The sequence below is a fragment of the Nyctereutes procyonoides genome, unplaced genomic scaffold (genome assembly GCF_905146905.1).
Source record: "Nyctereutes procyonoides isolate TBG_1078 unplaced genomic scaffold, NYPRO_anot_genome, whole genome shotgun sequence".
In the NCBI taxonomy this organism is placed as follows: domain Eukaryota; kingdom Metazoa; phylum Chordata; class Mammalia; order Carnivora; family Canidae; genus Nyctereutes; species Nyctereutes procyonoides.
Window position 1 is genome coordinate 19,039,253 of NW_026575034.1, and position 15,065 is coordinate 19,054,317.

General features: G+C 42.7%; 1 protein-coding gene across 1 annotated transcript in view; it reads left to right on the top strand.

Moving 5' to 3' along the window:
* The first annotated feature begins 200 nt into the window (after positions 1–200).
* The window catches only part of RIC3 (RIC3 acetylcholine receptor chaperone), a 53,214-nt gene continuing 38,349 nt past the window's right edge, over positions 201–15,065 (top strand). Inside the window, exon 1 of the mRNA XM_055317910.1 lies at positions 201–327. Coding sequence (XP_055173885.1) covers positions 204–327 — 124 coding nt within the window. The 5' untranslated portion in view covers positions 201–203. The remainder of the gene's footprint in view (positions 328–15,065) is intronic.

A 15,065-nucleotide genomic window follows, 5' to 3' on the forward strand; every position in this document is an offset into this window, starting at 1 on the left:
CAGGGCGCGCGCAGCGGGGCGGGGGCGGGGGCGGGGGCGGGGGCGAACGGAGGCCGCGGCCGCGGTCGCGGTGCGGGGGGCCTCACGCGCTTGTCCCTCGCGCGTCGCCGTCCGCGCAGCCCGCGGTTCGGCCGCCGGCGCAGTGGTTCCGGTTCCGGTTCCGGTTCCGGCGGGCGTCGGCACCTGGGGCGAGGGCGGCGGCCATGGCGTACTCCACCGTGCGGAGGGTGGCCCTGGCCTCGGGGCTCGTGCTGGCCGTGTCGCTGCTGCTGCCCAAGGCCTTCCTGTCTCGCGGAAAGCGGCAGGAGCCGCCACCTGCGCCGGAAGGTAGGCGGCGGCTAGCTAGCTCCCCGTCAGCGTACGGAGAACGCTGCTGCTCCAGGGCGGGGGGCACTCGACGTCTCCTCCATACGGCGGGGGGGGGGCGCCGAGCCCTGCGGCTCCCCTGGAGTCTGGGAGAGCCGCGGCGACTCTAGACCCCCTTCGGCAGGAAGGGCCGCGATGCCGGCGCGCGCGTGCGTGGTGCCCGGGCGCCCTCCGGGTGGCCCCCCACGCCTGCCTCGTGCGCAGCCCTTCCCCTCCCCGGCTTCACTCCGCTGCCCCCTCTGTTCAGGCGCTTTGGGCCGGGTCCGGAGGGCTCCCACTTGGATTCCCCTCTCCGCGGTTCCCCGATGCCTCGTGTCGTGCTTTTTTTTTTTTTTTTTTTGTATGAAGCGAAGTCCATTGGCCTTGGTATTGGTTAACCTTGAGTCATTGTGTACATCCAGCGCCCCCACTTCAGGCTTTTTTTTTTTTTTAATGCCTTTTAAAATAGAATTTGAAGATTTTTTAACTCCAGTTTCAGTTACGGAGATGAACAGACTGCTACGTTTCCTTCCCGCATGTACTTAAGTGTTTGCCAGTCCTTTGTTATTTGGTGTGGTTGTGTGCGTGGTGTTTACAATCCACCCTGTTGGCGCGGTCAGGGGCTTTTACATAAGGAGTCCAAAGGGATGGATGTCCAGGCCGAAAGAAGGAACTAGAGCAATTCCGTGTAGCTCCTGAAGTTCCACGGGTAACTTCCGCCTGTAAATTGTCTCTGATAATGACCCTTGCGGACGGTTTTACGGTCCCCAAGCGCTTCCTCTAATGTTCAGCACGTTGATGATTGGACAGCTCCTGTCGAGCTGGAATCCACCTCCCCGTGATTCGCGCGCTCCGACTCTAGTTCCCCTCTCTTGCGCGTCATGGATAGGAGCCCTGTAGATGCAAGGCACCAAGCTCTAGGGATGGAGGGCAGATTGAACCCAGAATTCTCTTGATCAAAACTTTATGCTTGGAAAACTACCTGGAAGAGACTTCTAAAAAATGTGGGGTTTTTATTTTCTTTCTTATTACAAAATGCCAAGGTTTTACTCGTTTTGACTATTTGGTATCGCCTTGTCTGCCTTGAAGATTAATTCATGATGACCTTAACAGTAAAGATTTTTTTAAAACAGTATTTTACTGAATTGAATTCCATTATGCTGACTTATCTTTTTTTTTTTTTTTTTAAGATTTTATTCACGAGAGACAAAGAGAGAAAGAGAGAAAGGCAGAGACACAGGCAGAGGGAGAAGCAGGCTCCATGCAGGGAGCCCGATGTGGGACTCGATCCTGGGACTCCAGGATGATGTCCTGGGCTGAAGGCAGGCGCTAACCCGCTGAGCCACCCAGGGATCCCCTGTGCTGAATTATCTAAGCTTTATTGAATGTGCATGGGAGATACTCTTCTGAATGTTGTATGGAGATTAAATGTGGCTTTTTCCCTTGAGAACTCAAGAGTTGATATTCAGTGTTCTCATCTTAGCATCTTTGCACTTTCTGTCCTTGTTCTTGTTCTTCCCTCAGCTTCCTTCTGGTTACTCAAGTTTCTGATCAGCTGTAACCTCAGAGAGATTGTCCCTACAGACCCTAGCTAACTTCACCCTCCTCCTTCCCCATTCCTTCATGTTGTGTTTCCTTTCTTGAAGAAATTACTATATGATATGAAATGTTCTTATTTTTTTCTCTTTCTACCTTTGAGAATAGAAGTTTCATGAGGGCAGGGACTTGGTCTAGTTTTCCACTGTTTCTTGAGCATCTGTCTAAAATGGCAGTCGACAGATATTTTTAAATGAATAATTTAAGCTTATGAAGCTATTAATATTGGGAATTCTCTTTTTGCATTAGTTACCAAAGGAATATAATCTAGGCAAAAACTTCTCTTGTATGGTTTATTTCAGTAACTGAAATTTTGCTAACTAAACTCTTCATCCTTGGATGAACCTAGAAGGTATTATGCTAAGTGAAATAAGTCCGACAGAGAAAGACAAATACTATGTGATCTCATTTATGTGTGGCATCTAAAAAATAAATGAGCAAACAAAAACAGACTCATAAATATAGAGAACTGATGGTTACCAAATGGGAGATGTGGTGGGGGAATGGGCAAAATGGCTGAAGAGGAGTGGGAGATACAGGCTTCCAGTTATGAAATTAATAAGTCACAGGGATGAAAGCACAACATAGGGAGTATATGGTGTTGTCATAACGTTATATGGTGATAGATGGTAGCTGTACTTACTGTGAGCATAATAATGTATAGAGTTGTAGAATTACTATGTTATATATTTAAATCTAAGGTAACATTGTATGCCAAGTATCTTCAATAAAAACAAATTACTTGGGGATCCCTGGGTGGCTCAGCGGTTTAGCGCCTGTCTTTGACCTGGGGCACGGTCCTGGAGTCTGGGTATCGGGTCCCACATCGGGCTCCCCACATAGAGCCTGCTTCTCCCTCCTCCTGTGTCTCTGCGCCTCTCTCTCTCTATCATAAATAGATAAATAAATAAATCTTTTAAAAAAAACAAATTACTTAAAATCCCTGGGCTGGTATGCTGACATTTTAAAAGTAGTGATTCCTAGCCATTTTGGGGTTATTTACCCCTTTGAGAATCTGATGAAAGTTATGGAGTTTCTCCCTAGAAAAATTCACATACCATTTATGCTGACATTCAGAATTTGAGTATCCATTCAAAGAATTCACATAACCCGAAACCCTTGTTTTGGAGAAAGAGACAGCCTCAGTTACTTGAAAATTCTTGAAATCTGTCATTGTAACTTTCATTTCTGCCCATTGGAATATGTGAAACAACTACAGTCCCTTTTCCACATGACTGTTGTTAAGACATTCTTTTAGTAAATACTTATGATGTATTTACATAGTATATACACAGTATACAGATAACCAAGGATTCTAAGAAAAATGAACCAAATCTTGCCTGAGATTCATAGTTTAGTAGAGGAAGACACAGTAAGTGTGTGTCAGTTGCATGTACTCAAAGTCCTTGCAGGGAACAATGGGGACTCATGGTTAGAACAGTCAGTTTTATTGGGGACAAGAAAAGTGTCCTAGAACAGGAGAGTCTTTTTTTCCCTCCCTAACAACTTTCTTGAGATATAATTCACATACAGTTCACCTGCTTAAAGTGTACAGTTCAGTGGAGTCTGTTATATTCAGATTTGTGCAACCATCACCACAGTCAATGTTAGAACATTTCCCTCATGAAATCCCGATATTCTTTAGCTACCACCCTCCAACCTGCCCCACCCCCTTCAGCCCTAGGTAACCACTAGTCTACTTTCTGTCAATATAAGTTTTTCTGTCCCAGAAATTTCATATAAATGGAATCATAGGACATGTGATCTTTTGTGACTAGCTTCTCTTGCTCTGTATGTTTTCAAGACTCATCCATGTTGTAGCATGTATTAGTACTTCATTACTTTTTTTTAAAGATTTATTTTAGAGCGAGAGAGAGTGAGAGGGAGGAGCAGAGAAGGAGAAAGAAACCCAGGCCAACTCCATGCTGAGTGCAGAGCCTGGTACGGTGCTCCACCCAGGGCTCAGTCTCATGACACTGAGATAATGACCTAAGCCAAGACCAAGAATTGGATACCTAACCAGCCACGCCACCCAGGCATCCCAGTACTTCATTACTTTTTTATAGCTGAATAATATTCCATTGTGTGGATATACCATACTTTATTCATTCATCTGTTGATGGACATTTGGATTGTTTATATTTTTTATTATGCATAATGCTATTACCATTTGAATACAAACTTATGTAGACATGTTTTCATTTTTCTCGGGTATATACATTTCAGAAATATGAGTATTTTAGTGGCTGGAATGAAGAGTGAAATTTCTAGGTCATGTGATTACTCTATATTTAACCTTTTGAGGAACTGCTAGACTGTTTTTCAAAGTGGCTGCACCATTTAACATTCCTACCAGCAGTGTATAAGCATTCCAGTTGCTCTACATCTTGCCAACACTTATTGCCTGCCTTTTTGATCATAGCTATCTGAGTGGGTATGAAGTGACACCTCATTGTGGTTTTATTTGTATTTCCCTGATGACTACTGTCCTTGGCTGCTTCTTGTGTGTGTATTGGCTATTTGTATATCACTTTTGGAGAAGTGTCTTCAGATCTTGTGCCCATTTTTAAATTGGGTTACTTTTTATTGTTGAGTTTATTGTTTATTAAGAGTTCTCCAGATAAGTCTCTATTTCAGGTACATAATTTGCAAATATTTTCTCGCATTTAGTGGGTTGTCTTCGTTTTCATGCTGGTGTCCTTTAAGAAAAATTTTTCATTGTGATGAGAGAGGAGACCAGAGATGTTGGCAGGGGCCAAACTGTGAGGAACTGTTTTTCCCTCTCATACTTAAGGAGGTTGTAACTCTGGGAAATGAACAAGGGGTAGTGGAAGGGGAGGTGGACCCAGTCCATGGGTGACTGGGTAATGGGCACTGAGGGGGGCACTTGGCAGGATGAGCACTGGGTGTTAGGCTCTATGTTGGAAAATTCCACTCCAATAAAAAAAAAATTTAAAAAAATACTTGAGGTTGGATTTTATTCTAAGGGTAGAAGAGGCCATTGTAAGTTGGTAAGTAGAAGAGAACCATCCAGTGTGGTTTTAGAAAAGACACCCTGGCAGCAGTATAGGAGATGCATTGTGAGGATTTCTTTACGGTGAAGATAGTTACAGTACTCCAGTTGGGACCACAGGAGCATCATTAAGTCAGTGTTGTTGAGCTCATCAGTTAGGATCTTCATGACAAATGGCAGAAGATTTAATCTCAATGGCATTATGACAAAAAAGGGATGCATTGCTTTGTATAAATGAAAAGACCCTGTGTTAGAACTGGCCTTCAGTGTTGTTTAATCCAGAGATTCCCAATCTCATCTGGGCTCCAGCTCTGATTTTCTGTGTTCATTTAACTTCCTAGTTCCAGGCAACCCTGGTGGCTCAGAGGTTTAGCACCGTCTTCAGCCCGGGGTGTGATCCCGCATCAGTCTTCCTGCCTGGAGCCTGCTTCTCCCTCTGCCTATGTCTGCCTATGTCTCTGCCTCCCTCCCTCCCTCTCTCCCTCTCTCTCTCTCTCTCTCTCTCTCTGTGTCTCTCATGAATAAATAAAATCTTTAAAAAAACAAACTTCCCAGTTCCTTCTCAAGTTGGCTCTGTCCTCTGACTGCTCTCTCAGGATAGCAACAATGGTTGCAACAGTACAAGACATCACTTCTCACATTCCATGGTTCAGAGAAGGAGCATATCTTTTCTTTTAAACTCTTCCTTCACTCCCACCTTATTCTTATCCACCCTGCACCCCTACCCCCTTATTTTTCCCTAGTAGTTCCAGCTAACTTATCCATGCATCTTAATAGCTTGAACTAAGTTACTTGCAGTGTTTTGGGTAGAAAGAATATGCTGATTAGTCACTCTGAAGTTGATAATGATTCCCAAAGGGATATGGGGGTACTGGAGGAAGGAGAGCAGGGGGGCTGTCTTCATTGGGTAAGAATAATTTTTTTTTAAGATTATATTTATTCATTGATGAGAGACAGAGAGAGAGAGACAGAGACACAGGCAGAGGGAGAAGCAGGCTCCATGCAGGGAGCCCAACGTGGAAATTGATCCTGGGTCTCCAGGATCAGGCCCTAGGCTGAAGGTGGCGCTAAACCGCTGAGCCACCTGGGCTGCCCGGGTAAGAACAATTTTAAGAGCTATTTTTATTATATTTCTCTGGTATTATTTTCATGTTTAATGATTTGAGATGTATTTAACATTGTCAGAAATTTCAGTTTTAAGAGCCATTTCTTTAGGATTTGAGAGAGTGCACGTGTGTGTGTGCACATGCATGAGTGGGGGGAGGAGCAGAGGGAGAGGGAGGCTCCATGTTAAGAGTGGAGCCTGACACAAGGCCCCATATCATGGCCCTGAGATAGTGAGCTGAAACCAAGAGTTGGGTGCTTAACCAACTGAGTTATCCAGGTACCCCATGTGAGCCATTTTTAAGAAGAATTGGAAGGTGAAGGGGAGGGAGACATCTTGGATTAGTCTCAGGTTGTTGGCTTAGGTGAGTAGGCAGTTGGTAATGCCCTTCATCACAATAGGAATGGAGGAACAGTAGATCAAAGGGAAAAATGGTGAGTTCAGGAATGAAGACTAGCAGCATGTCCCTTTCTTCAGTCTTTTTTCTTTGTTGACTTCTCTAGGAGTTCATCCATTCCTCCTATGACCTAGTTTCAAGTATCTCAACACAGCCTTCTTAGAAGGCAGATGATAGCAAGTGGAAGCCTATTAGATCATGAAAGAGCAACCTCTTGCCTCCCCCATCCTCCTTTTAAAAACTCTCTACATCTTTTTGTGCATCTTGAGGATTACTTTAGATAATTTGCATTTTACTTACTGACCTTGTGATATATTAGAATCCTAAGCTGACTTTTTTTTTTTTTTGATTGCTGCTCATCTAGGTTTTGTCCATTTTGTACTTTTCACTTTGTTTTGGTGCATAGGTGGGGGGGAGGTTTAGCAATCAGCCTCAATTTCTGCACTTAGTCTCTCTCTCACAGTTGCAGACACAACAGAAGGTGGGGGATTCTTCTTTTGTGGTCAGTGAAAAGGCTTTGGAACTGCGGGGGTGCTGGTGTGTGGGGTTATCTTTCACTCTCTCCAGCACAGGATTCACTTTGGATTGGTGCTGGTCTTTGCTGGGGGTGTTTACAGAATATGGTGGGGCTGGAGCCTCTTTACAGAGATGTCTGCCAACGTTGTGCAGGGGAAGCTGGTGCCGTGTACATGGTGCTAGCAAAATAGGTGGAGAGCGTTTATGCTGGTTTTTCCAAGTGTCTGGCTTTCTAGGTTTAGGGAAGGGAAGAGAAATGGCGCTTGCCAGCACTTTTGTTGTTGAAGTATCCTGAAGATTCCTGCGCCTCCAGCGCATGTTCTGAGGGTAGTAAATACATCTTCTTCACATATACCTCAGGCACTTTTCAAACTTGTTTCTACGCTGTGTTTAAAGTCGGGTTATTTATTATGCTTTAGGCTGAGGACTCCGTTTCCTATCTCCCTTCAGCTCTCCTGAGTTAAGCCCAGTTGATTTTTTCTTAAGTACCCACAGTTAAACCCTGCTGATTTTTAAAGCCAAATAAGCCCCACTGATTTTTTTTTTCAAAGCCAGATAGATGTTACTGGGGACTCCTCTTCCCAGTGTGGGTCCCCATAGCCTGGGGTGGGGTGTGATCCTCTAACGTCTCCTCTAAGGATGCTTGTGGCATCTTTCCATTTGTGGTTAGTCCTATCTGGGTTTGTTTCCCAATCTCTGCTCTGTGCCTCCGCCCTTTATCTTTGTGGCTTTCCCCTCAATTTCTCCCTAGGATTAAATGTGGAAGCACTGTTCTGCCAGTTCTTGGGCATTTTCAAAGTTAGTAGCACAGTTACAGCTGTTATTTCCATGTGCATGGATGAGTTAAGTTCAGGATTCTCCTACTTTGCCATCTTCCTCGCAATCTCCTGAAGAATCCTTCTTAGAATCTAGCCCAAGAGCTATACAGTGTGCTCACTTCTTTGTAGTTGAAAAGTCCACAATCCACCTTTTGTAAACTGGAACAATAGTCACCTATTCCATTCTTTAAAATTTTCCTCTATCAACATAATTTCTTAGAATTTTAGTTTAATGACCTTTCTTGCAAGTTTTCCAGGGTGAGTAGAAATTATTTGCTGGATGGACTTATCCTCCTCACCCATCTGGGACTTTATATTTGTCCTTAGGATTCCTGATTCTCTTTCATTTAACCCAAAATTCATTCCCTTTGATAGACAGTATGGAAGCAAAATAGAAGTTCAGAAATTCTGCTTCCTTAGCATTACATTTTATAATCCGGTAAATCCCCCCCCCCTTTTTTTCTCTAAAAATACCCCTTTTGCTTTGGCTAGCCTTTTTGTAAATCTTAATTTATTTTGGACCTTGGCCTCAAGTGGTTCTTCCAAGTCTTGCCACTCATTCATTTATGTGTCGTTTTGTTCATCTTTTCTCTTTTAGAGGAGCTACCTGTACATCTGCTTCCCCCCACTCCGCCTTTCCTACCTGCTTGACAATTTTTGAAATGCCCAAGCAATACTGCATTTTAAGATCTTTCCTCTTAAAAAGTGTTTCATGCCATGGGGCTATTTTCAGAACTTAATTCTGCCTTTCTGGAGCCTGTGCCACATAACTCCTACCTTGATGCCACAAATACTAAGTTGGCATGGTCCCTTTCTCCTATCGTTCTCTTCATTACACCAACCAGTTTTTTCTTTGGCCAAAGTAGCAATTCCCCTACTCTTACCATATATACCTGTGTAATGTGAAAATACCAGCATATGAGATGAGGAACTTGTCAGCCATTCCAAAGTTAGCTTACTGAGACTTTGGACAGGTGCCAGAGTAGGTGAAGCCTTCCAAGATGACAACTGTATGCTGCTTCTGTGCTTGAGTCAGCTTCAGGATAGCCCTGCTCAGCACTTCCATAGCTGGATCCTGTAGTGCTTCCATGATAATGTGATATCTGGCATCTCTCCTCCTCATCTACCTACCCATATTTTCCAGTGAGTGGCTTACTTTGAGTATTATAGGTAGTATTCCTTATGAGTACCTTCCCAGTGGCCCCATTCCTCTGAAATAGCTCAGACTCTTATGTCACCACGTTCTCCTCAGGTGAGTTCTGCCCACTGGGTCTTGAGCTGAGATATGGAAATATATACTCCTATATGTATAGTTATGTGTCCATATATGTGTGTGTGTTTGTGTGTGTGTGACACATATACGTAATTCTTTGTAATCTTAGCTCTTTATGTTTTGATATATAAGTGCTTGAGGATGAGTGTATTATTTTGGTCCCTTACCTTTTCATTTCTCGTAATGAAACCTCAAGTATCTGCTCTGAAAGCATGTCAGAGAAGGGAGAAGACCATTTGAGAGCCTGTGAGTGCATGAAGATTAGGTACTTTTTTCAAGTTCAGAAACTTTTAGAGGAGGGAGTATGGAGCAGAGTGGTGGGTGTAGAGCACCTTTACCAGTTACCCTGACTGTCATTTTCTATTCTTAAAACTAAAAACCATTCAGGATAATGATGTAAACAATTATTTTTAGCTCTGAGCATAACTGTGCTGGGTCTTGAGATTCTAGTAAAGGCCAGCAGGCCCTGTACAAGTCATCTACATCAATTCAGCAGAGTATATAGCATGCAAGAGCCAGAACATACCCTGAAGGGACGCAAGCATGGAGAAAACACTGAACTTCAGCCACAGAGCACAAGGAATACCTATAGTTAAATAAGTTGGATTTATTATTTGTAGCGAGGGAGAATGCACAGCATGAGGAAGCATGTGGCATCACATTAAGAATGTAAGAAAAGCTTTATTATAGGGTATGGACATGTGTTAGGTGAATTTGAAGAAGGCTTAAGGATGTGGGGGTTCACTCTGGATTGGATGCCATCAGGTAGGGAGGCAAATTCTATGGCTGAGTATCTTAATAGAGTTTATCTAAAGGGAGAGCAGACTACAGAAAGGCTGAAGCTATAGTTGGTGAAGAAGCAGCAGTCGCTCATTATCCAGGAATGGGGGCTATTTGGAACTTTTTACCTTAGACAATATTCATGTTTTATCTGTGTTCAGGCAGATTACAGAGTGGTCTGACTCTTTGTCTTGATCCACGGTAGTCACAGAATGGCCTTGTCTAATGTTAATGCTCTGAAATTGCTGACGTTTAACAGGAGGATACCAAAACCTAACCGTGAGTGCCGAGCCAGCTCCTACCAACACCAAGGCCTAGCTGATAGTACCAGGCCAGCTTCTGATATCACAGGCATCTTTTCTGGTGCTCTGATAGGATTTATAAGTTTTGGTCAGCACTGAATAAAATGGGGTAGAAGTGGTACTTATTGGAAGATTTCATCTGTTTCTCAGTCCATTCAAGTAGAGGCTGTAAGGCACATAAATACAACTCTTGAATAAGGCCAGTTGTGATAAGTGCAATTAAAGATGTTCAAGCAGTATGTTCTAAGTGCATGGGGGTGACGTGAGAAAAAGCATTAGGGGTGAGGGCAGTATTTGGCCTGGGCCCTGAAGGATAAACTGTATGTAAACATGTAGAGTTGGAGAGAAAAGCTAAACCACTGGAGTCAGCAAAAAGCAAAGGCTTGGTAGTAAGAAATTACAAGGCTGACTCAGAGCATGGTGAGAAGTCTAGTTAGGTTGAATCAGGAGTATATAATGAGAAAGAAATGTGAAGAGGTACTTTTGGGCTAGATTATAGAGTTCAATTGTTTAGAAATTCAGCTTGGAGGAAAGGCAAAACCAGAACTTGTTAAATACCCATTGTACATGCAGGGTGCTTTGTATATGATTTTTAACCTGTAATCCTTGTAACAACCCTGAACAATCCTTTTAATGATCCCATCTATATCCACTTTACAGATGATGAAAATGAGCTTTAGAAAGGCTCATTTAACATCCACTTTAATAGTTGGAGGCCCGGCCAGTATCTCTCTCTTTTTTTTTTTTTTTTTGTATTGGCCAGTATCTTAACTAATAACTGACTAAAAAGATAGTACTGGTTTTACTCTGCTGCCTTACTGTGTAACAAGTCTCTTGTCCTCTGTGGGAATCATTGAAAGCTTTTGATCAGAGAAATGGCAAGACCAGTTAGAATAATGCTTTAGGAAGATGACTCCTAACAAAACAGTAGTAATTAACATGTGTAGAGTATATAGACTAGGCTCTGTGTTAAGCAACTTAGACACGTAAGTATCTCTTAGTAGTATGTAGGGTGATTTGGAAGTGGGGAGGTGAAGAAAAGATATGGTTAAACTAGCAGAAAACATCAAAGCAGTGGTAGACAGAGCACAGGTAGGAGGGGAATGTAACGAGACGAGGGCCCTTGGAGGAGAAGATGAGGACCACTCAGCTGTGGTCCCAGATTCCATTTTAAGTAATGCCAAATTAAATTTGGCCTGTAGAATTTCCTCAGTATTTAGGGAGAAGTGTATATATATTAAGGAATTGGCCCGTAAGGATCTTTCTTAAGCTGCAGTAATCAAATATAAACACATACAGTTCTCTATTGATTTGTCTTAAGAATCAAGTGTTGCAGATGGTTTAATGCTGCTTTCAGAAAGCTCTTTTGTTAACAGTGCTAGAGTTTTTGTTTTTAGCAGTAAGGATGGTTATTGACAAGGACAAGTAGAGCTTCACTCTGTAAAGTCCATTAAGTTTGTAGTCAAGCTTAAATGATATGCTAAATGAAATTTTAATAATTCTAAATATAGGGAAAGCTTTCACGCAACAATTAGATTTAGTCAAGTCCCATTTTAGAGAATACTTAAGTGTACAGAGAGATAGTGAACACAGCTGTGTTTTATTTTGAAAAGCACAATTTTAATGTTCTAATAACTTTAATAGACTGATCTCTTGAGATTTTTTTTTTAATTTTATTTCAGAGTGCAAGGAGGAGCAGAGGGAGAGGGAGAAGCAGGCCCACACCTGAGCCGGGAGCCTGAAGCAGGACTCAATCCCAGGCCCATGGGATCATGACCTTAGCTGAAAGCAGACACTTAACTGACTGAGCCACCCAGGCATCCCTCTTGAGCTGTTTTTTTTAAGCAAAGTTTTTAAAAACCATAGATTTTCATTGTAATGTAGCTATAAAGTAAAACGTTTATAATAATGAAAGAGAAAATAACCTAAATACTCATCAGCTACAGAGGTGATAAATTGTGATAATGGAAATACAAGGAGATGCTACATAACAATTTGAGTAAATGAACTCAAGCTACATATATCAAATCAACATGTTACATTTCTAGGCCAAAATATTAATCCTTACCCAGAAAAAGGGCAGAAAAGGGAAGTTGCAGAAGAATGAGTGCGGTAGAATACCATAATATAAAGACTTTTAAAATTATTTACTTATTTAAAGGTTTTGTTTGACAGAGAGTGCACAAGCAGAAGGAGAAGGAAAAGCAGGCTTTGCCCTGAGTAGGAAGCCTGATGCAAGACTTGACCCCAGAACCCTGGGGTCCTGACCTGAGCCAAAGGCAGACGCTTCACCAACTAAGCCGCCCAGGTTTTTTTTTGTTTTTGTTTTTGTTTTAGTTATAAAATTTGTCATTTTAACCTTAGGTACACAGTTCAATGGCATTAAGTATATTCGTATTGCTATACAACTGTCACTACTATCCATTAATATAAAATTTTAAAACTCCAAAGACCATATCCATGGTTTATAAATGCATACTTAGTAAAGTATAAAGCGCACATTCTGATAATTGCCAAATTCAGAGCTCTATCTCAGGGAGAGACAGAGGACACAGGTCTTCCAATTACATCTATGTGGTTGAGAGGTATACAAGTGCTTCTATGTTATCATTTATACTTTTTTGTACACTTGAAGTATTTCACTTGAAATAATTAAAAAAATTTTTTTTCAACTAGACACTTCTAGATGTTTTATAGCCATTGAATTTTCAAACATCCTGGCTTCAGTTCTAAGAAATATGGTACCAAGATCCAAGAGGTGAGGTTTTTCTCTGTTGAGGACAGTTAACTTTGTGAGGGGGGGAAAAAACATCTCTTCCAAATTGAGCATTCTGACCCCAGCCTACCCTGTCAAGAACTTCCTTGGTCACAAGTGGCTGAGGTTGTAGGTCTCAAGCCTAACAGTCTGAGAGAATGACTCTATAAGAAAAAATACACAGGAGGAGGGCAGGTTTTGTAAAGTGAAAATGAGTTTCATTTTTGGATTTGACATGATAGTCTGACAAAGGGACATACATACTAATGGAATTTAGAGATAAGAGGAGCTTGGGAGGAAGGGTCAGAAGTAGAGCTGTACATTTTGGAACTTATAATGGATCCATGAAAATGAATGAATTTGTGAAAGGAAAAAGTATAAAGAAGAAACACATTGATATAAAAATCTCAGGGAGGGGATGAATGAAGAACCGGTGCAAGGGCCTGAGAAAGAATAGATTAAAAGACCAATCAGGGCAGTCTGGGTGGCTCAGTGGTTTAGTGCCGCCTTCAGGGCAGGGCCTGATCCTGGAGACCCAGGATCGAGTCCCACGTCAGGCTCCCTGCGTGGCGCCTGCTTCTCCCTCTCCCTGTGTCTCTGCCCCTCTCTCTCACTCTCTCTATGTCTCTCATGAATAAATAAAATCTTTTTAAAAAGTAAATAAGTAAAATAAAAGACCAGTCAGGGATCCCTGGGTGGCGCAGCGGTTTGGCGCCTGCCTTCGGCCCAGGGCGCGATCCTGGAGACCCGGGATCGGGTCCCACGTCGGGCTCCCGGTGCATGGAGCCTGCTTCTCCCTCTGCCTGTGTCTCTGCCTCTCTCTCTCTCTCTCTCTCAGGAATAAATAAATAAAATTAAAAAAAAAAAATAAAAGACCAGTCAGTAGGAAAAGAGAGCTCAGGAGAGTAGTGTGCCTGAAATTAAGGCAGGAGAGTTTGGCAGGGATTTCGGATTAGTTCCATATTTGTTAAATGGGAAATAAGTGATAAATCACTTTCTTGTGTTGCAGAGTCTTTTTTTTTTTAAGATTTTACTTATTTGACAGAGTGCCCAAGCAGGGGGAAAGAGACAAGCAGACTCCTTGCTGAGCAGAGAGCCTGACCCGGGGCTTGATCCTAGGACCCCTGAGATCATGACCTGAGCTGAAGGCAGACACTTAACTGACTAAGCCAGCCAGGCACCCCAGAGATAGTCTTAAGAGTGAGACCTGAGGGGAAAAAACTATCAGATTTGATGGTTAAAGCACAATTAAGTCATTGCTGGGACTATATTGCTCCTCTGTAAACTCTTTAAAGACAAGGACTGTTTTATTATTATTATTTTTTAAGATTTATTTTAGGGATGGAGAGAGCTCACATGAGTGGGAGGGGCAAAGGAGGAGAGAATCTCAGGTAGACTCCATGCTGGGCATGGATGGGGAAGGTTGCAGTGCTCAATCCCATGACTTCAAGATCATGACCTGAGCTGAAACCAAGAGTTGGATGCTAAACAGACTGCACTACCCAGGCACCCCTATTTTATCATTTTAATTGGTGTCTAGCACTAAGTTGTTGTTTGGTAGTAAATATGTAAAGTATTATACCAAATACAAAATGCTGAGCTTTCTCCTAGGATATAAAACCTATTTTTACCATCTAGCCTATCTGTTCCATTGCTCTCCAATTCCTTTTCTTACCTTTGAAAATAGTACATTCCTCCACTTTTCAGCTCCTCTATTTTTTTTAAAAAAAGACTTTATTTATTTATTCATGAGAGAGAGAGAGAGAGAGAGGCAGAGACACCAGCAGAGGGAGAAACAGGCTCCATGCAGGGAGCCTGATGCGGCCCTGGGCGGAAGGCAGGCTCTAAACCGTTGAGCCACCCAGGGATCCCCTCAGCTCCTCTTTGATTCCAGTCTGACAAGCTCTTTATCAGTCATGTTTCCCCACTTCTTACCATGTCACATTCAGTGTTGCCTTTTGAAACCCTACATTTTATTTCCTTTCTTACTCCCATCACTCGCTCATTAACTCAATATAAAGAAGACTACTGGGCAGCCCAGGTGGCTCAGTGGTTTAGCGCAGCCTTAAGCTTCGGGCATGATCCTGGAGACCTGGGATCGAGTCGGGCTCCCTGCATGGATCCTGCTTCTCCCTCGCCTGTAGTCTCTACCCACCCCCCCCCCC